The 23231-nt window shown below is 39.1% G+C and overlaps 1 protein-coding gene across 1 annotated transcript in view; it reads left to right on the forward strand.

Moving 5' to 3' along the window:
- FRAS1 (Fraser extracellular matrix complex subunit 1) overlaps positions 1-23231 on the forward strand; it is a 434524-nt gene that overhangs the window by 291080 nt on the left and 120213 nt on the right. The window contains exons 30-33 of the mRNA XM_049104909.1: positions 3228-3381; positions 9701-9879; positions 14223-14339; positions 22955-23069. Coding sequence (XP_048960866.1) covers positions 3228-3381; positions 9701-9879; positions 14223-14339; positions 22955-23069 — 565 coding nt within the window. The remainder of the gene's footprint in view (positions 1-3227; positions 3382-9700; positions 9880-14222; positions 14340-22954; positions 23070-23231) is intronic.

The following is a 23231-nucleotide window of genomic DNA, read 5'->3' on the forward strand; positions in this document are numbered from 1 at the left end:
TTCTCATTAGTTTCCATGAATCTTTTTAATTCTTCTCTAATTTCCTGGCTGATCCTTTCATCTTTTAGCAGGATGGTCTTTAACCTCCACCTGTTTGAAATACTTCCAAACTTCTTGTGGTTTAGTTCTAGTTTCACAGCAGTATGGTCTGAAAATATGCAGGGGACGATCCCTGTCTTTTGGTATTGGTTAAGACCTGATTTGTGACCCAGTATGTGGTCTATTCTGGAGAAAGTTCCATGTGCACTTGAGAAGAATGTGTATTCAGTTGCATTTGGATGTAAAGTTCTGTAAATATCTGTGAAATCCATCTGGTCCAGTGTATCATTTAAAGCTCTTGTTTCTTTGGAGTTGTTGTCCTTAGAAGATCTATCAATTGTAGAAAGTGCCATGTTCAAGTCTCCAAGTATAAGTGTATTATTATCTAAGTATGACTTAACTTTGGTTATTGATTGATGTACTTGGCAGCTCCCGCATTCAGGGCATAAATATATTCATGATTGTTAGGTCCTCTTGTTGGATAGATCCTTTAAGTATGATTTAGTGTCCCTCTTCATCTCTTACTACAGTCTTTGATATAAACTTTAATTTATCTGATATAAGGATGGCTACCCCTGCTTTCTTTTAAGGACCATTTGAATGGTAAATGGTTCTCCAACCTTTTATTTTCAGGCTGTAGGTGTCCTTATGTCTAAAATGAGTCTCTTATAGACAGTGAATAGATGGGTCTTGCTTTTTTATCCAGTCTGAAACCCTGTGCCTTTTGATGGGATCATTAAGCCCATTCACGTTCAGTGTAATTATTGAAAGGTATGAATTTAGTGTCATCTTTATACCTATCAGTCCCTGTTTTTGTGGATTATTTATTTGAGCTTCCTCTTTCTTTTACAGCATCCCCCTTAATATTTCTTGCAGAGCTGATTGGTGGTCACATATTCTCTCAGTTTCTGCCTATCTTGGAAGCTCTTTATCTCTTCTTCTATTCTGAATGACAGCCTTGCTGGATAAAGTATTCTTGGCTGCAGGTTCTTCTCATTTAGGACCCTGAATATATCTTGCCATCCCTTTCTGGCCTGCCAGGTCTCGGTGGAGAGGTCTGCTGTTACGCTAATACTTCTCCCCATAAAGGTGAGGGATCTCTTGTCTCTTGCTGCTTTAAGGATCTTCTCTTTATCTTTGGAATTTGCAAGTTTCACTATTAAATGTCAGGGTGTTGAACGGTTTTTATTGATTTTAGGGGGGTGATCTCTCTATCTCCTGGATCTGAATGCCTGTTTCCCTTCCCAAGTTAGGGAAGTTCTCAGCTATGATTTGTTCACATACACTTTCTGGACCTCTGTCCCTTTCGACGTCCTCTGGAACCCCAATTAAACGTAGATTTTTCCTTCTGAGGCTGTCATTTATTTCCCTTAACCTTTCCTCATGATCTTTTAATTGTTTTTCTCTTTTTTCCTCAGCTTCCTCTCTTGCCATCAACTTGTCTTCTATGTCACTCACTCGTTTTTCTACCTTGTTAACCCTGACCTCCAGTTTGGATATCATCTCATTTAATTGATTTTTAATTTCGGCCTGATTAGATCTAAATTCTGCAGTCATGAAGTCTCTTGAATCCTTTTTTTTTTTTTTTTCCAGGGCCACCAGTAACTTTATAATTGTTCTTCTGAATTGGCTTTCTGGCATTGAATTGTAATCCAAATTCTGTAACTCTGTGGGAGAGGGTACTGTTTCTGATTCTTTTGTGGTGAGTTCGTCCTTCTAGTCATTTTGCTCAGTGCAGGGTGTTTAAAAACAAGGTGTAATGGAAAAAAGAAAAGGGGGGGGGGAGAGCAAACAAAACAAAAAACAAGGAGGAGTATCCTCTGATTATATATACTGTAAGTCCTTAGACTTCCCCCTGGAACTATCCAGTGCTGCTCCATCAAGAACTTGCTCTAACCCTGTCCTTCCAGCTGGTCTTCTGGGGGAAGCCTGCTGTGCTGATTCTCAGGTGTGGGCACCTGCGGGAGCTGCCCCAACCCCTGCCAGGTGCATGGTTCAGTGGGAGCTGTTTATCCTGTGAGGCCTCTGCTCCTTGGTGGCCCCGCTCCATCCTAGGTACAAGATGACACCAGGAAGAATAACAACAGTGGCAGTGGCCAGCTCTCCAGCCCTGGAGTCAGCTCCCGCAGTAACTACCGCAGTTCCCAGTCCGCAGGGGCCTGGTTGCTCCGGGGGCGGGGGGCGCTGATCTGCATAGCTTGTGGGTGCCCGGTGGCCGGAGTGTCCCTGCTCTCCTGTGTCCTCCCAGCCTCCACCTGTCCTGGGGGGAGCACCGGATCTTGGGCTATGTCTTCTGGCACCTTGTGCTCCAGGGCCTGTGCTGCTGGAATCGTGCTCCTGGGGTTGCGCAGCCCATCTCTGCACAGAGCCACTGCCCAGGCCGCCACCCGAGCTGCTCCCGGGTCCCACCAGGAGCGTGCTCCAGCCCTTTAGGGAGCTCACCGAGGGGTGTGGCATGCTCCCCCTTGGGGCACAGTTCCTCTGTTAGTGCCCTTGGGAGCCTGAGGGCATCATGCCCCTCCTAGGATCCTGCTCCAGTTACCTGGGAGCGTGTTCTGTCCGGGAAGATTCGTAAAGTTCCTGCTTCTCCGGGACTGGGCTTTACTGTCCTGGGGCCTCTCGTCGCCCCCCTTAGCCCGGATCCTCACGGGGGCCCCTCTCCCTTGAATGCTTTTTTATTTGTTTATTTTTTAACCTCTTCCTACTTTGATGGAAGCCTGAACTCTTCTCACTGTATCATTCCAGCTGTTCTGTCTTTAAATCTCAGGCCGGGGCAGCCCGGGTGGCTCAGCGGTTTAGTGCCACCTTCAGCTCAGGGCCTGATCCTGGAGACCTGGGATCGAGTCCCACATGGGGCTCCCTGCATATGGCCTGCTTCTCCCTCTGCCTGTGTCTCTGCCCCTCTCTATCTGTGTCTCTCATGAATAAATAAATGAAATCTTAAAAAAAAAAACAAAAGTAAATAAATAAATCTCAAGCCGAATTCGTAGGTTTTCAGAATGATTTGAAAGTTATCTAAGTAAGTTGGTGGGGACGGGTGACATGGGGACCCTACTCTTCTGCCATCTTGCCCCACCTTATGATGAGTTATGTTTTTAAGTGCTGAGATATATATATATTTTTTAACTTATTATTATTATTATTAATATTTTGCTTGGACTTAATTCTGTACTCTTTCCTTATTCTAGAATGATGGGGGTCTTCAGCTTGGGGCTAATTCAATGGTGTGGGTTCCAGAAGGCGGGATGCTGCAGATTACAAATAGAATCTTACAAGCTGAAGCTCCAGGTGTCAGTGCCTCAGAAATCATCTACAAAATTACCCAGGACCACCCACAATTCGGTAACTTTTTTTTTCCTTTGTCATGATCTCATGAATGTATACAGCAGTCTTGGACTTGCTTTTCTATGATGCCATGCAGTAAGCTTGTGATTACAATGAAATTGACTTACTAACACCTCACACATCTCCTTTAAACACAGAATAGTCAAAATAACTGTCATACTGTACAAATAGTTTGTATCAGGTGGTATGCTAAGTAATGTAGACCCCTTAGTATATATGAAATCCAAAAAAAAATTTTTTAAGATTCTTATTTATTTATTCATGAGAGATAGGCAGAGACATAGGCAGAGAGAGAAGCAGGCTCCTCACAGGGAGCCCAGTGCTGGACTCCATCCTCTGACCAGGATCATGCCCTGAGTTGAAGGCAGACACTCAACCACTGAGCCATCCAGGCATCCTGAAATCCAAAATTTAAGTTTTAAAATAAGTTCATTTTACAAAAAAAGTAACTTGCTAAAATATAGTTCATTTTAGCATATACACCTAATAATATCAGTTTAGTTTTGAAGCTCAGTCGCTCAAGCTCCACATTATGTCCCTTCTAGAACATCACCGGATTTCTTATGGAGACTTTTAAAGAAAGTTTTACATAAAAATATTTTTAAAGATCTCCTTTATTATTACTTCCACTTCCAGCAGGAAGTAGAGTATGAGAACTTGAAATTTTTCCTTCATTATCATCATCTAGAAATGCCAGATAAAAGATAATGAGAATTATAGGGAACTCATGGCTGACCTTCCAAGAATAGAAAGAAATCTCCAGGTAGTAAACAGAGAGATTTACTTCTCTGGGCATGAGCTGATGTAATAGCTTCCCTCAAAGGGGTTGTATGTGTCCCAGTAACCCAGAGGCTTGAGACGTAATGCTCATGCTGCGATAGAAAGTTAAGATCCTGTATAAAACTGGGGCTTTGGAAAGACTTTCAATTAGAGGGACAGAATAGAAAACAAGAAGCACATCCTCACAGAGAGATGGCAAAGAAGTCTACCTGTGTTTCCCAGGGCTCAGAGTGAAGCAAAACATCTCCCCTGTTTCTCTTGCAGATCCAGGGTTAAGTTACACTGTGCTCATTATCTGAAAAACTCAAAGCTGAGACATTCATATGAATATTAATCTCAGGCTGATGATACTTCTTGGGTCCCTTGCAGAAACTGGTAAAAACTATTGTGGTATGTCTACCCTCAACAGCAGATCACAAGATTCTCACGGCCTAAACCACTGAAGATTAGCTTACAATTCAAAATTACGGAACAGATGAGGAAACAATCCATAGTATCATAAAAAAATGAACAAAATGATTAAAATTCCAAAGATTTCAGGAAGCCTAGGTGGCTCAGTGGTTAAGCATCTGCCTTTGGCTCAGGTCATGATCCCAGTGTCCTGGGATCAAGTCCCGCATCAGGCTTCCTCCATGGAGCTGATTCTCCCTCTGCCTATGTCTCTTCCTTTCTCTCCATGTCTCTCATGAATAAATAAATAAAATCTTTAAAAAATAAAATAAAATTCCAAGGATTTCAAACAAATGAGTAATCATTAAAACTATGAAACAAGCATATTAAATGAATTTAAAGACACAAAAGAAGGAATTGAAACTGATAAGGCAATAACCAAGTACCATACAATAAAATAGGTAGATTTTTTTTTTAAGTTTTTATTTATTTATTTGAGAGAACGAGAAGAGTGAACATGAGAGAGAGAGAGCACAAGCAGCAGCAAAGGGTAGAGGAATAAGCAGACTCCTTGCTGAGCAAGGAACCTGATGTGGTACTAAGTCCCAAGACCCTGGGATCATGACCTGAGCCAAAGGCAGATGCTTAATCAATTGAGCCTTGAGCCATGCAAGCACCCAGGCAGGTAAAATTTTTTTTTTTTTTTTTTTTTTTTTTGGGCAGGTAAATTTTTTAAAGAACTACTAGCTCACCTGAAAATGAAAACTATATTCATTACAAGTAAAAAGTTTCTTGGCATGTTAAATAGCAGAGGAATAATAATCTGATTTTCCTCTGGGTTACCAAATTTTAAAAATTATGTATTTTCTGCAGTGAGGAGAAAAAAGTTAAATTAACTTTTGTGCAGTTTAAAAGTAATTCCAGTGGGGCGCCTGGGCAGCTCAGCCCATTAAGTATCTGATTCTTGATTTCAGCTCAGGTCATGATCTCAGGGTCCTGAGATGGAGCCCCACACTGAGCTCTGCCCCAACAGTATGGGGGTGCTGCTTAAGATTCTTTCTCCGTCTACATCTTCCCCTCCCATAATGCCCCCCTCCCGCTCTCTCTCTCTCTCTAAAAAAAAAAAAAAAAAAAAAAAAAAAACTGGAAAAAAAAGTAATTCCAATGCCAACAAAGATATTGAAGAGCATAATCTAATCAAAAATTAATATGATTATAAAATAGTTGGTCTAGTTGGGGTGTCTTTTATTATAGTTGTACAACTTTGAGGAAGGTAAGTGGATCCCTTTGAGTCTTAGGTTTCTTTGAAAGGTTAGGGTAGGTAAATTAAACCTTTTAAAAATAATTTTAGACTTACTGAAAAGTTGCAAAAATAGTAACAAGAGCCTTTGAATACCCTTAATCTAGCTTCCCTCAATGGTAACATCTTACAGAACAATAGAATAATCTTCAAAACCAGGAAGCTAACATGGATACAATGCTATTAATTAACTACAGACCTTATTCAACTTTGCCTTATTTTATCCACTGATTTTAAGCTCGATAATGTTAAGTCCTTTTCAGCTCTAAAAATCTTAGAATCATTTAATGTATTAAATTGGTTACCTTTATCTTGATCATTAAAAGCCAAAAGAATTTAATTTCCTAGAGACAGCCCAATATTCCAGTATTCTGTGTAAGTATTAAACAGAACAATGCTGAATTAAATCATTTTTAAGCCATTTGAGCTTGATAAATGCCATGTAGGCTTGCCTGTGACCTTTTCCTACTATGACTCTCTTAATTAACTTCTTCCTATGAACATAATCCTCTTTCTGTGTGTCCACAGCCTCCTATTAGTATTAATCAAATCACATTACCCTTTAGAATCACTCAAGAGTGAAAAAAGTGGTGGGAACTGGAAGCCCACTTAACACCAATCTGCTGCATCTGTTGTAGTGGTATCAATTTGTGAAGCCCCTCCCGACTTGCCACCCCAGTTATTATGTCCTCCCTCATCATTTTAGAATGTTCCAGTTGGGCTTTAGACTTTTCGTGAAGACCTGACCATGAGCTGAACCAAATGTAAATTGCTTGTGTAGTAAATGCATAAAGGATCCATGTTCCACCACTTGCAGACTCCTCACTGTTCTCAAATAAAAGTTTAGAACAGTTGATTAAAACTTATACCTTTAGCTACTTCATAAATTTGAAAGTAAATTTAATGAGATGGTTTTAATGAAGTAAGTTAAGTATCATTTGAGGGAAAATCTGACTTAATCCAGTACATTGCCAGCCCTAAATTATTTAGCATAAGGTAAGAAAGCTTTAGTACAAATTTTCCCAATCCCAATCTCATGGAGAGTCCAGGGAGATTCTAATTCTTAATATTTACCAAATTTTCCCTTCTGAAGTCTTGATTAAACTATATAGACTTCAGTATTAAGGAAATCCCAAGTAGATATTATTTAGTTTTTTAACCTGGATTGTTTTTTAAACCTGGATTTCCATTTATTTAAAGGTTCAGCTCCTTGTATTTGTCATAATAAAAGCGGAAGTGAAGTACTGCACAAAAGCTCTCACCTTGCTAGGGTGAACCCCACAAAGTCCTGATATTTCTCCCTGTTGCCTCATGGGCTTGTCACAAAGGCACCTGGTATTCAGCCGACCCTGTGCTGAATTTCCCTCCATCCTGCTTGTCCATCAGTGGCATTGATACCCTTCCTGTCAATAGGTGATTCTTAGATCCCTCCCCATTTCTCACCCATCAGAACCACAAGGTCCAGTTGTTGCTTCTCCTTACTTGTGACTCTCATGTCTGTTTATTTCTTTCCAATCTTAACTTCTGTTGCTTTAGCTCAGGCCCCCATCAGTCATCTGGATTTTGCAGTAGTCTCACAATTGATCAAACTGCCTACATAAATATTATTATTATTGCCATGTTTATAAAATAAAGTTAAGCCTCTTTAAGAGGTCTTTCTTAGTCTCCCCTATTCTGATCACATAGGTTTTGTGTTCTAAGTCCACATGGCCAGCTGATCTGAGCTATAGGGGGTGCTGATCTCAGGAATAGGAACTGCATCTTGCTTACCTTCGAATCCCCATCCCTGAAAGGTCTAGCATGATCGCTAGCACCTAACAGGTATAAAGTCACTGTTAACTGAGTTGAAATTGATAGAATTAGTCAATATCCTATGGTTCTTGTTAATCTGCATAATATGGCAGTTTTTTTTTTAAATCTAAAAAACAGGTTTATTTCATTGGCCTTGTTAGAAAAATTCTGCTTAGTTTTCTATTATAAAGAAAAATACCTAGGAAATTGGCATTTGAATAATTTGTATTTTGCTACTCTCCACATTTTCACTGTTAGGAATCTACTTTCAGAATATTTTGCAGGTGTACTCACATTCCTAAACAATCTACATCCTGGAAAAGCATGTTTGTTATGCACAGAGGTAGAGCCAGGAGAGATGGCTAATGGGATTTGTGACTTAGGTATAAATGAGAAACAAAACCAAAAAGAAACTAGAGTGAGTTGATGCTATACATGATTTTATAAAGAAGACTATTGATATTTTTTTCCTTACTTCAATATTTCATCGCCATCCAGGGTATTCTCATTTTGAATATGAATTTGGTGCATATAAATATTAGAAGGAGTATTTTCTTCATGTAAGAAAATTGCTCTAGTGTAATCAAAGTGTGTTTTCAATTGTCCAATATGTCCTGTGTACTTAGTGTACTAAGATCTGGGTATCATGCTAGAGAACCTCTCCCTCGCCTCCCACTCCCTTCCTCTTCTATTCCTTTTACCATCTGAGTGGTAGGGAGGCTTTTTTCTTTTTTTGGGGGGGGGGGGGGAGGCTTTTTTCAGATTTATTATTAGATGCATTTTCATGAAAACATGGCTTCTGTTTTTAGCAGTTCATCCATTCTCCTGTTTGGTCTACATGTAAGAGGATATTATCATAGTGAAATTTTAATTGTTTCTATAACACCTCTTTGCAATCTCACTTTAAGAAGATAGTGGCTTCAGGTGAATAACAAGTGATGGAAACAGATTGGTGGTGCTGTCATTTAGATTTAGGTTTCCTTGCTTCAACTCTAATAAAGTCTAGGGAATGACAGGGGAGAAAATAAAATCAGTTATTTAGGAGGGGAGATGCTGGACTATGAACACAGAATAATCATGACTGGAAACAGTTTCACGACCCAGAATATGAGATTTGGATTCAAATCTCAACTCCAAATACCATTTGTGAACTTGAAGAAGTTAATGAACTTCTCTGAGCCTAAAGAACTTTCTTTAAATGTAGATAGACATAGCATCTTCAGAAGGATCAAATAACATATCGATAAGGATGACCAACATTCTTTTTAAGTACCCATGAAGCATGTACTGTTCTCATTTTACCAATAGGAATAGAGGCTTAGAAAGCCTACATACTGTCACACAGCTGGACATGAAACTGGGTTTGAGCCATCACATAATGTGCTTCACACAGGCTTCCCATATGCATCTTAGGGCCAGCTATCATTATTCTCATTGTATAGAATTCTCCCAAGAATAACTCTCTCTGGGTTTTTTTCAAATTTCCCATTGTGTTTACCAAAAACTTCCTAGTTAGAAAGCATTTTCTGCTACATAGAAAATTGTAAGTAGAAACGAATCTACCTAGTGCCCCGTATTTGAGTATTTGTTTGCTGTATTCATGATTTTTTAAAGAAATTTATTCATGAGAGACACAGAGAGAGAGGCAGAGACACAGGCAGAGGGAGAAGCAGGCTCCATGCAAGGAGCCCGATATGGGACTCGATTCCAGGACCTCAGGATCACACCCTGAACCAAAGGCAGACGCTCAATCACTGAGCTACCCAGGCATCCCTGTATTCATGATTTTAATGTGATTTAATAGATGTAGTCAGTAACATCATATGTGAACTGCCCTTGAATCACTTAGTGTTTTTTAGCTGATGGACTGGGAATTCTGTATCTGAAGGTGAATTTGATGATGTCTGTTGAATTCTGTGTTAACATACTTTCCTTCACCTTAGGTTAAAAATAAGGAAGTTCATAATTTCTGTTAAAAAAAAAAAAGGGGAGTTGAGAGCTCTGACTTACTTTTACATTTCCCAGAGATCCTTACTAACTCTGTGGCTTTCCTAGGAGAGGTAGTCCTTCTGGTTGAAATGCCTGCAGACAGCCCCGCAGGAGAAGGGCAGCACCTGCCTGATGGGAGGACAGCAACTCCTACCAGCACCTTTACCCAGCAAGACATCAATGAAGGCATTGTGTGGTACAGGCACTCAGGAGTCCCAGCCCAGAGTGACTCCTTCAGTTTTCAGGTACCCTCTGCTTCTGACTGGCATATTTTCTGATGTCTGGGTGGTCTGAGGAAAACCATCCTACTGTTATTTTCAACAATTCATGTCATTTTCTATGTTGCCTGGAAATCACATTTGGGGGAAGAACAAATGCAATTAATAGTATTGAGAGATTTTTTTAATCTGCTGATTCAGTCTTACAGTATCTCTACAAGCAGAGTCATTTCCATAGCTCAGAGCTTATAATAGATAATGGATGGTAAAGTGTTTAGAAAAAAAAGGTTTTAAAATATTAAGATGCCAAATGGAGGAAAACAAGATTTCTTTTTTCAGATGTTTTTGGACCATTTACCATCTCATGATAAGATCATAGACTTAGCAACCAAACCCAGTGGGTTCATATTTCAGTTTTGTCATGCACAACTTTGGGAAAATTACTTTGGCGAAATGCTTGGGCTTCATTTTTCTCATCTGTAAAGTAAAACTACTATGAGGATTTAATGAGTTAATACCTATGGAACATGTAGAATACTACCTGTCACTATGTACAAGCTTGTTGCTACCATTTATAAAGATTGCTTAAATACCAGTGCTGTAGACTGAATGTCTGTGTCCTTCTCAGATGCATATGTTGAAATCCTACCCCCTTCCTATGTAATGGTATAAGGACATGAGACCCTTGGTAGGTGATTAGAATTAGAAGAGGTCATAAGGGCTGTGCTCTCATGAATGGGATTAGTATACTTACAGGAGTCCCGAGAGAGCTTGCTCCCCTTCCCTGCTCCCTGCCATGGGGATGCAATGAGAAGTCAGTGGTCTGCGGCCCAGAAAAGAGCCCTCACCAGAACCTGACCATGCTGGCACCCTGATCCAGACTTCTGGTCTCCAGAACTGCAAGAAATAATTTATTGTTGTTGTTGTTTATGAGCTACTCAATTAATGTATTTTTGTTATGATAGCCTGACAAATGAAGACAAACGGACCCTACGGAGGCTGTGAATAAATTGAAGGACAAGAAATTATACTGGGCACATTCTCTGGCACTTAGCAAATATAATTAGAAATTAACAATAAAACGGTAAACAAAAAGCTCAAGCCATTTAGAATTTTTAAAATAGTCTCCTAAATAATTACTAGTTCTGAAAGGAAATCAAAATGGCAAACTATTAAGAAATGTTGATGAGGAAGAAATAACTTATCAAAACTTAAATGCCGTGGATGAAATAATACTCAGAAGAAAATTGATGGCCTCAAGCTCTTATTGTTGAGCAGAAAAACATGAAAATAAATGGACTAACTGAAGCTACAGAACCACAAGGAAAACCTAAGGAAAGCAAAAGGAAGGAATTCATAGAGATAAGCAGATGAATTGATTCAGTATAAAATGGGAGAATTGATAATGAGTACAAAATCTGAATCTTTGGAAAAACCAATAAAATTAGACAAACCTCTGTCAAGGGCAATATGGAAATAAAGAATTGAATAGAAGTACAAAGGAATGAGGAACTTTGAATGAGAAACAGATTGAAACATACATACAGGAATGAATTTGGAAAGATGTCAGAGAAACTATAAAGAAGCATTGGTGGTAGTGATCAGCCAAAGCAGGGTCACAGACTCTCTGAATCTGAGACTTTTCTTTCGTCCAGGAATCCAACTGGGAATAAACTGCCATGATAGTTCACCTTGTTAAAATTACCATCCATACCATGCATTCTGTTTCTGATGCCTGGTGTGCACATCTTCATTGCCTGACTAATTTATATTGTGTAAAAGATTTACTTTTCCAGGGAGCAGGTTGAACTAAACTTGGAAAGCATTAAAATGAGTTTATACTGAGCATACTGAATGTCCAATGACTGGGTAAGCCTTCATATGCCCTTTGCCAAGTTAACATCTTCATTTTTAGCACCTAGGGATTACACAGTCCTTAAAGAATGAGTCAGAATGGAGGCAAAGACCTCAATCATAAGAAGACACCTAGAATCCTCAGATCTGCTTTTGCGTTTATAGATGTCAGGACGAAGAACATTCTCAATATCAAGCACTTCCTTGGAGCAAGTCTCAGTACTTGCTTAAAATGATATTTGATTGCTTTTGCAAGTTGGTTACTAAATGGATAATTATAAAAAAGCAAAAGTTATTGATTTTTTAAAAACAAACTCTAGAATTTTTAACATTATTGAACATTATTACTTAGAAAGTGGTTCCCTCTGGAGAGTCTTCATACATTTTACTCAAGGTGTGTTTAGAACTCCTACCTGAAATCTTCTTCAAAATCTATGGGATTTTCTTTAGAATATCCTCAGTAGTGATACTATATCACCTGTGGAAGTTGATCTTTAAAAAATAATCAAAGAGCCAAAAGTCAGCCAGTCTTACCAGTCATGTCTGGTAAGACAAAGAGCAGTAATTATTTTTGGTTAAAACAGGGAGCAATTATGAAGTAACAAGCTCAGTTTTCTTACATGATTTGTGAACTCTCTCTGAAGGCATTCCAAGAAGTACATTTTGAACACTGACAGCATCTTTATTGCAAATGTGAAACAACTCTCTGAGATTATGTTCTCCTGGATATAAAAGTTTTGGTGTGTTTTTAAAGTCTCATTGTTTTATAGGCTTACTTCATATTTTGATTTGAAATGACAACAAGACACTGTAGCTATGTGCTAAAATAAATGGTTGCAACTTCTCTCATTCATCATGTTAGTGTCCCTAAAGAATTTTAAACTAAGAAAGATGTTGTTCTAATGATTTTTCTCTCTTCTCTTCTCTTGTCTTTCTTTAAAGCAGAAAATGCAATACAATGAGTTGCATGGATTTAATTCCATTTTAATATTGATGCGCTGTCATGAGTCATCAGTGCATCCCATCTGTTACTTTGCACATAAAATTTGGGACTTATGTAATGCAACTGGCATTAAAAAAATAGAGCATGGCATAGTGAGAAGAAAACATGCATATCTGCATCATTTGGGGCATGGGAAGGAAGTCTGGTTTTGGTATATTCAGATCATGTTGAGATAGCCTTAGGAATGTGGTATGAAAAGAATAGCATATTTCACAGCAGTATCTTTACTAAGGAAGCTAGAAGTAATTCCCTTGCTTAGTAATATGTCCACATTTCACTACCTACACAGTGTTCCATTCTTTTTCTTCAAAAGATAGAGCATATTTTCCACTTTCCTAAGTTTCTAAAGCTTCCAAATTGGGCCATCTTCATCAGTAGGAACATCATGAAACTGCTGGCCTGTTTAAATACCAACTCTTATTGACCTTATGACTTTGATACCTTGCTTAACTTTTTTGACCTTTGGTTTTCTTGTCTTTAAAATAGGAGATAACATCTACTTTTTAAGCAGTAAGATGACTTTTGAAAAGTAGGTAGTACATGCTGAGCTCATGAGAGATGTTCAGTAAATTATTACTATTGTTATCAAATTATTCATGATGACACACAGTAAGATATCTTCTTGAAAACATGTAGATATTCCACAACTTGATCTACAGTTCTCTGATGTGATCAAGAGAGAAGACAGTTTTTCTGTTGGGCATATCTTAAGAAGACAGAGTAATGACTGCTATTCCTGCCTTTTTCTCAGAATTGACAGAACCCTTCCCCCTCACATGGAATTATTGCAACTGTGCGTAGCCAGCCTAAGGTGGAGCAGATAACAGGGAGGAGGGGCTTAAGGGGAGCAACTCAGAAGCACTGAGGGAGGGGAGGAGCTAGCTACATAGGCAAAGCATCATTTTTCAGCATTTTTGAAACAAGAAAAGGTTGATTTTGGTGACCACTCTTCTAGTTATAAATGATATTAATCTCACCTTACAGTGATGAGGCTGAGATTTGTTGCTTATAATCTAGGTGTATGTATCTGTGCTGGGTAAAGTTTAAAGAAGTAGAATAAAAATCACACATATAATGTGTTACATATGCTCATAATGAGACATATAGCTATCAAAAATTATGTTTTCAAGAATGTTTAATGATATAAGAAAACATCATAGAATTGTTAGAAATGTAAAACGCATACTTGTATATAAAGTTTCACATTTGCATAGAAAATAGACTAAACTAGAATGCATCAATATGTTAATAACTACTATGTCTACTTAGTGAAATTCTAGACTTTTTATTTCTTTTGTATTTCCCTGAATTTTTAGAACTTCCTAAGATGATTACATATTTTTTATGATCAATAAAACATTAGCATTAAAATATGAAGAGCAGAATGGAAATTATAATGCAAAAGCACAGAGAATTCAAAGACAGATGGTTTAAAGGGGGATAAAGAAACATGCACAAACATGCTGTGCCCAACAAAGGATGAGAGACTCACCAGTATGATATTTCTTTTCAGGTGTCCAGTGCCTCAGATGCCCATACACATCTGGAGAACCACATGTTCAACATCGCGATCTTACCACAGACACCTGAAGCACCTAAACTCTCTCTGGGAGCATCTCTCCATATGACTGTGAGTTGGGTGGGAGGGCTCCTCCTGCTTGGAGGAGACTCGCTGATGGGGCTTGATGGAATATCCTGCTTTTATATCTGGAGAATGCCTGGCTCAGGATGCAGACTCAGGGGCCAACAATAACCAGCCTTGAGAACATATTTCTCATTGACTTGAAAAGGAAACTTAAAATCCCAGAGTGAAAGGAAGGTTACATGGAATCCACCACAACCTCCCATCCATTGCTTCTGTTCTTTTTATAGCATCCCAGATGGTTCACAGGGCCTCTCTTTGCATAGATGGAAGAAGTTTCAAGCTCATTTCTATTTAATCAATACCATTTTGGCATAATTGTTCAGTCAGTTATGGCTCCACCTAGCCGGAAAAACTGTTACTCTATGTCTTAGAAGCCCAATGAGAAAATTTTGTTTTTGTTTTTCTATTATAAAAGTCTCCTGGAGAAGGTAATGCTTTGCTGTATCCAAAGACATAAGTACCAATCATCCAAGTGAAAGTTTGAGGGGCAGGTTGGAAGGAAGGGAGGGATTAAGGTGAAGGGTACCACCAGATGTAAGAACAGTGCCTACAAAGACACAGAAGTGAAAGACAATGTGATGGTTGGGACAATTGCAAACAGTTCAATAAGACTGGAGGACTTAAGGAGGCAAAGGAGGAGTAGTCAGGAGGTGGAGGTTCATAAGCTAGATCACAGAAGGTCTTGTGTGCTGTGGAGGAAGGAGTGTGGGTACATGGAAAGGTTTGAAGCAAGGTGACAGCTAAATTAGTACATGAAGCTTAGTGCAGACAATTAGCAACCCCACTGTTCCCTATATCTAGGGGGTATGTAAGCCAGAACCCCTGTTCTAGACAGAGCCACAAGGATATAAGACCTTGTAAATTGATCATTAAGATTCACATTTTTGTTAGCGCCCACATAATTACACTCCAAAGTAGTGTATCAGCTGTGAGCCACAACAAAGAGAGCAGCTATAGTTTTAGAAATTATGGGTCTGGGGCATGACAGAGACATAAAGGGGGAAACAAAGTTTTTAATGAATAGCTGGTATCGGCATTTCTGCCATAAACCATAATTTAAAGAAATCATAATTCAGCAGCATTATAAAGTCTATAATTCATCATTCTGACTGGAGGAACTCGGATCAGAATTTTCTCTAAACTGTAAAGAAAAATGTGCATACACACTTCTTGCCAAATGCTAATGCAGTGTTATTTTGAGTTTAGAGGAAAAGAATGGGCCAAGAGCCAATGAAGATGGCGCCCTTCCCACTATGTTGTTGTGGACCTCCAGGGACTTCTTAAGTTACTTAACCTTTAGGGTCTCAGGCTGCATGTTTGTAAATTAGATCTGTCCTGTATAATTTAGGATATCGCAAAGGTGAATTTACTGTAAAATGTGATTAGCCCACTCTTTTATTCCTTAAAATATACAGTTTATATTTCTTTTGACATTAATTAGGGCCATTACTAGAGGATATACCTGTCATCTGTGACAAAAACATTTTCTATTCAGTGGCTTGGATTCCTCCAAGCACAGGTTTTACCCATATTTGATAAATACATTATGAATATATATGCTAAATACATACATGGTGTATTCATATATGTGTTTAAGGATAGGAGTCCACTTCTCCAGTCATTCAGTCATTCAAATCAATACATCTGAGCCCCTAATCTATCCCAACTGCTATGAAACACATTGGAAATTCAATGACTAGAAAACATAGTCTCTGTTCTCAAGGAACATAGAGTCTAAAACAAGCAAATATGTAAGCAATGACAGTACAGTGATAAATGCCATGATATGATACACAAGCAGAGTCCCAATATGGAAGCAAATAGGAAGATACCTAGTCCAATAGGGCATGGGAAAGGTCATGGAAGGCTTCCTCTTGGAGGTCAACTGAGCTAGTTGAAGTGTAAATTATGAGCATGATCTCAACTTTCAGCCTACATTAGGATCACCTGTAGGGTTTGTTAGATCACAGATTGCTGAAGCCTGCTCCAGAATTGTCTAATTTAGTAGGTCTGGTCTAGGGCTGAGAATTTGCATTTCTAACAAATTCCCATGTGATAGTGTTGCTTCTGGTCCACTAACTACACTTGAAACCCCATTTATCTGGCCTACAAATAGGGGGAAATTCATTCCAGGCAAAGGAGCAGCAGGTGAAAAAAAGTTAGAGACACAGGAGAATGTGACATGTTTGAGGAATTACAGAGAGTTCAGTTGGCCAGAGCATAAATCCCTAGGTGAAAAAGAAACAAGAAATGAGAGTCAGATCATAGAGGATCTTACAGATAAGATGAAGAGTTTCTATTTTGTCCTGAAAGGCTGTTGGGGCAGGTAGGATGTTGAAAGATTCATAGCAGAGAGGGGACATGATCAGATTTTCAATTTAGGAAGATCATTCTGGCTGTAGTGTAAAGAACACTGCATATGGGTTCCAGACAGAGAACAAGGAGCCGAGAAATAGGCTGTTACAGTCTTCTAGAACAAGAAGGATTGGTAGCATGAACCCCATGCAGTGGCAATAAGGATTAAGAGGTAGTAAAATCTCAAAAAGAAACTGCCACACCCATGTATATTGCAGCATTATGCATAGTGGCTAAGAGGCAGAAGCATCCTAAATGCCCTTCAGGCAATAAAGAAAGTATGTTACAGGGATCCCTGGGTGGCGCAGCGGTTTAGCGCCTGCCTTTGGCCTAGGGCGTGATCCTGGAGACCCAGGATCGAATCCCACGTCGGGCTCCCGGTGCATGGAGCCTGCTTCTCCCTCTGCCTGTGTCTCTGCCTGTGTCTCTGCCTCTCTCTCTCTCTCTGTGTGACTATCATAAATAAATAAAAATTAAAAAAAAAAAGTATGTTACATACAACAATGGAATATTATTCAATCTTAAAGAAGGAAATCCTGCCATGCTACAGTATGTATGAACCTTAAAGACATTACCCTAAAAGTGAAATAAGCCAGTCACAAAAGGACAAATACTGCATGATTCCATTTATGTAAGCTATCTAAAGTAGTAAAACTTTAAGAAACTGAAAGTGGAATAGTCGTTGCTCCTGCAGGGGTGGAGGTAGAAGTAGGGAGAGGGAAAATGGGGAGTTCCTTTTGTTCCATAATATAGTTTCAGTTTTGTAATATGAAAGCATTCTAGACATCTGTTCCACAACAATGTGTATATAGTTAACACTACTGTGCGCTTAAAAGTGGTTAAGATGGTTAAAAAAAAAAAAAAAACTAGGGAGAAATTGAAAGATATTTAGAAACATAGTGGTCAGTTGGATATAGGAAGAGGGTAAAACAGCCCAGTTTCTAAATAAGTAAAGGTGCCATTCATTGAGATCAGGAATGTATGAGGACATTCGAGGGAGGGGGAGAGATGGAAGACGTGATGAGGTCAGTGGACTGTACTTATAAAAGATGTGCCTATTAAAGGCTGGCAGACGGTCAGTAGATATTCTCTGTGGGAGATAAACCTCTGAGAATCATTAAAGGCAAGTAGTGGTTTAATCCTCAGGCCTGAGATTCCCCAGGAAGATTGCACAGAGTAAAAAGGAAGATCTTTAGCCTGCCTAAATGGAAATTTGTTCTGTGGCCTTTCTGTACTGCTCTTTTTCATCAAATCTGATTCTTTAAATGGTATCTTATGATTTTGTTTGCAGTGTTCCATCAGAATTATGTGCATGCAAACATATATAAGATGTATACATATATGTAGAATATTATAAGATATGTACCTATATATAAACATGTGAGATGTATACATTTAGGATAAATATCAAATTTGGGTAAGGAAATCTGTAAGCATGCATATTTACTAATGATAGCATAACATAATGTGAGATTTGGCAAATATGTTAATAGATTTACATCAACTCAGTTTTCCAAGTAATCATCCACCGTTTGACTTAGAAGATCCTTAAGGATAAAATCTTTAACTAATTAATCTTGGTATCTTCCTCAGCATCTAGCACAGTGCCTTATATAAAAGTAGTTGCTCAGTAAATATTTGTTGACTAGATGAATCGTTTCAGATGTACTTTCACACAGCTAATAACTCCCTAAACTGTTATCACCTTCAAATTTAAATAAATTGATCATATGGCTATATACACACATACACATACTTTGAATATCATATTTCCAATTCCTCTCTTAAAGAGGAAATAAGTTCTATTATCTCTTAATGTGAAAGACAGTATATTTACTACTTCCTTTTTCAAATGGTTGTGGTACTCAGAGTTGGATTGCCCAAGGTCACCACTGGAGAGAAAGGCCTAGCATAAGCCTTCCTAGTTCCATTTGTTTCCAAAGTGATTGCTGTAACAGAGTTCTCTTAAAACCTCTCTTATTGGGGTTAGCAGGGATTTGGTTGGAACACCTTATCTCTTTTGTCATATAGACTCAAGTCTGGGCATGCTGTATTTTTTTATGGCTGCGGGCTTATTCTCCATGGTTTTTTGTGTTTGAGGCCTTTCAAACACTAATAAAATTATTATCTGCAATTTCTGGAAATGTTTCTTCATCCTTAGAATTCCTACTGTGCTTTATCTGGGCCTTTCACAATACTTAGCAGTTTCTATATCAGAGTTATTTATGAACTTCCCTTACTAAAACTGAAAATCCTTAATGACAAAGTCTGCATCTGATTCATCTTGCATCTCCCATAGCTCTTTGTGTGGTACTTTGCCCATAGTAGGTTCTTACTAAATATTTGCTACATGAATATGCCAGTGAACTAATTTTGTTGTCCTGGTTAAACTATGTAAGAAGATGATTTCTTGTAGAACCCCCATTTTACTAATTTCATCTTCTTATTTTTTGTGGGTGTTTAATTTCTGAGGCCAGCCATGGACTTTGCTCTTTTGGTAATATGACAGTCGACATATGAAAGCAGTCTTTTTTTTTTAAATAGAGTCTTAAATGATAATGTTTGTAAAAAAAAAAAAATGTTGTTTGTAAATCTTGATGTGGGATTCAAAAGATTGAAGCTATACACACATTTTGCTAAGGCTTACATGTTGAAGTGTTTGCCCCTCTTTAGATGACATTGAAAGACAATGGGAAATATTTTTTTAATTAAGTTGTTAAAAAAAGTATTTTCGTTACTTTATTTCTTAATCTTTTTATAATGATATTTTTCATTCACTCAACAAATTTTTTTTTTAATTTTGTTTATTTATTTATGATAGTCACAGAGAGAGAGAGAGGCGCAGAGACACAGGCAGAGGGAGAAGCAGGCTCCATGCACCGGGAGCCCGATGTGGGATTCGATCCCGGGTCTCCAGGATCGCGCCCTGGGCCAAAGGCAGGCGCCAAACCACTGCGCCACCCGGGGATCCCCACTCAACAAATTTTTGTTGAGCATTTTCATGTGCCATGTGCTGGGTGCTTGGACAAACAAAAATCCATATTCTCATGGAGTTTCCGTTCTCTTGGCTGGGCAGGATAGAAGAGACAATAAGTAATAAATAAATAACTCATATATTGCATGTTAGTGAAAAGTATTATGGTAAAACAAAAAGTAGGTCAAGGTCAAGGAGGTCAGAAATGTGGTGGGAACAGGAGAGACCCAGATTGCAGTTTAAAATGAGCTGAGCTTTATTAAAACAATGATGTTTAAAGAAAGACTTACAGGAAGTAAGGGAAAGAGCCATGTAGAAAAGAAGTGAGAGAAAACCATTCCAGGCCCAGGGAACCACGTGTTTAAAAACATCCAGTTGGGAGTGTGCTTAGATGTTCAAGGAATAGCAAGGAATCCAGAATGACTGGAACAGAATCAGTGAATGTGAGAGCAATCTCAAATTGCCAAGTGTATCTGCTGGGAGAGGGGAGAGGGAGAAGTTGGAGCAGATCTTCTAAGTCCTCATGGGCCATCATAGGGACTTCATTTTTTTCTGTGTAATTTTTTTTTTTTTTTTTTTTTTTTTTTTTTAGTAAGAGATCAGTGTATGGTTAACGGTATGGGACAGACCGGGAAGGTAGGTACCAGGGCCCATAGTGATGAGCTTCCCAGGAACAGACTGACAGACAAGCAAACAGAGGGACAGGGAAACAAAGCCAAATGGCTGAGAGACCCAGGCCCAGCCTCGGTGGCTCTGCCTGGGCCCCAGTTCCAGTTCTGCCTTGGGAACCTGGGGGATGAGCAGGACCTACAGGTGCCTCAGTTCTTGTAAGGCTCCCATCTCCTCACTCCCTCCTGTCCCCTACCAGCAGGCTGGGACTTCTCACATGTGGTGTATTTCCAGGGCTAGGAAATGGCTGGTCTGGGGGTGGGGAGCCAGAGGCCTCGGTGGTATGGGGTTAACAGCAGCACTGGGAGGAATCTGGTCAGGCACCAGGTGCCTGGGGTGGGGCACCGCTCAGCAGGGCCATTACTGGGTATTGAGCAGTATAAGTCTAACCTCCCTATCTGGCTGGGTATTGTGCTGAGAGAGACTGTAGGTGGGGCAGGGAAACAATTGGAAGGTTTTCCTGGTGATCCAGGTAAGATTGTGGCTCCCAGCAGAGTGGTGGCAGTGGCAGTGGGGAGAAGCAATTGGAGTCCAGATATATTCAGAGGTAAAATGGGTATTATGAGAAACATTATTCTGTAATCTTCTTTTGTTGATAGATATTTTATTTTATTTTTTTTTAAAGATTTTATTTATTTATTCATGAGAATACACAGAGAGGAGAGAGAGAGGCAGAGACACAGGCAGAGGGAGAAGCAGGCTCCATGCAGGGAGCCCGACGTGGGACTCGATCCGGGGTCTCCAGGATCACACCCTGGGCTGCAGGCGGTGCCAAACCGCTGCGCCACCGGGGCTGCCCTGTTGATAGATATTTTAATAAAAAAGTGTCTTCTGTAATGATTTCTATGAAATTTAATCTTTCATTTCTTAGTATATTTAATTGATAAATATTGAACATTCCAAATAGCCAATATTAAAATTGATTATACTTTGATATATGTCAGCATCAGTATTGCTTTCTTCAGGGAATCAAGTCCTTTTTTTTTTTTTTACCCCGTGTCTATTTCTATTAGTAGAGAAATAATGTCAATAAATTCCATAATAAAATATATTATCTTGCCTAGCATGAATTTCCCTCTATCCAAGCTCCTATGTCCATTTCCTCTTCTTATTACTTTATTATTTTAGAGACATATAGATTTTCAAAAATATCTCATGATACCCTGAGAATTTTCAGATATTTTGATGGTTTTGAGATTAAAAGGTGTCAGTACTGAACAATGTAGTGAGTCTCTACTTTTCTCTCCATGTAGCTGTGCTCACACATGTATTTACTTACAGGTGTGTGCACACATGCATAGGCTGTAAACATCTTATACAGGGCATATATTTTTAATTTGTTGTCCTTACTTGTTTTATTTTAGGGTGAGAGACCAGCTGCTATTTGTAATTCTTACTTTCCTTACTCATTACATTCCAGAGCTGAGCAGTGGCCTGAAATATGACTCTTTACTATAGAGGGGTTGTCCTAACCTGCAAATGCTGCCTCTCCCCAGGACAAGTGTGCCTTCAGGACATTTACAAAGCAACTGCAACCTTCAATCTTTTCATGGTTAAAAGGAGGAACACCACGCCCTCCTCCATGAGAATTACTGAGGCCTACTTAATGCTTTCCTAAATGGGGAAATTCCTTCTGAAAGGAGCAGAGTTTCAAAGAGCAGGAGAGCATGTCACACTCTAACCCTGCAGGGGTCAGTTAGGAAGAGCCTGCAATGAACCAGATATTTTTGTTCTGTCTTGCTAACAGCATATGTGACCCAGACAAGGGGCCCGTGTTTCCACTATTCCCTCTTCTCATCTCCACTCTGTGTTTTGCTGCTGTCCCCAACTCACTGTTATGTCTGGTCATGAGATTTGAAATCTCTCTCTCTCTCTCTCTCTCTCTCTCTTTTTTTTTTTTTTTTTTGAGTGTTGTCATTATGGGTGGGTTATGACTGTATATAAGTGAATGAACAGTAAAAAATATGTACACGTTGGCCTTTTAATTAATTTTCCTTGACACTTTCATTGGATACTGAGTGCTAGAAAGGAAAAGCAATATCTAGTTCTTTTGAGTAGTGCAATGGAGACAAAGAAAACTCTATTTTTATGTGATTTAATAAATAATTCTTAAACCATTGAATTCAAATAATGAGCCTCTTTTGATATTTGAGGTGAGTTCATCTTCAGCCCTTTGAAAAATCACAGTTTCCATTAGCAAAGCAGGGGGCGGTGGGGGGGAGGGTTCAGTGAGAGAGGGCTTCTTACCAAATCCAACCTTAACGTATTAAATCCAAGGAGTAGAGATGTAGTGACCTAGCTGTGAAAGAACTGGGGGGTTAGCCAGCTGTGGTGGCTCATTTTCAAATGTGTACCACCACAAGAAAACTGGAAGATTCTGGAACCCTGTAAAGTTCTTAAGGCTAAGACAAATCTGCAGCGCTAGAGACCAGACCCCTCTCCTGAGCTTTCAGAGAAAATTTTGCTGTGTGTGACTAATTTAAAAGCCCAAAGTGAGGGCTGTTTTTTTCTTTTTGTCTTTTTAATAAGGTTTATTTTTGGCTCTGGCTTTTGTTTTCATCACACCATTTGTTCTTCTTCTTCCTCCTTAAATGTTGTTTAGGCTCGGGAAGATGGCCTCACTGTGATTCAGCCTCATTCCCTCTCCTTTGTAAACTCTGAGAGGCCAAGCAGAAAGCTAATATACAATATCACGTTACCTCTGCATCCAAATCAAGGTAAGATGTGCAGAAAATGATCTCTTGAGTAATGCTGTTGTCTTCTAATTGTAGACCTATCTTCCAAGCTCTGGAGTTTTGTCTGCAGGTACTTGTCAAGGATTTAAGGAGTAACTTATTCATACCCTTTGTTCCCCTGTTCTGAACTTAGGACCAGTTGAG

Source organism: Canis lupus, chromosome 32 (assembly GCF_003254725.2).
Source record: "Canis lupus dingo isolate Sandy chromosome 32, ASM325472v2, whole genome shotgun sequence".
Classification (NCBI taxonomy): Eukaryota; Metazoa; Chordata; class Mammalia; order Carnivora; family Canidae; genus Canis; species Canis lupus.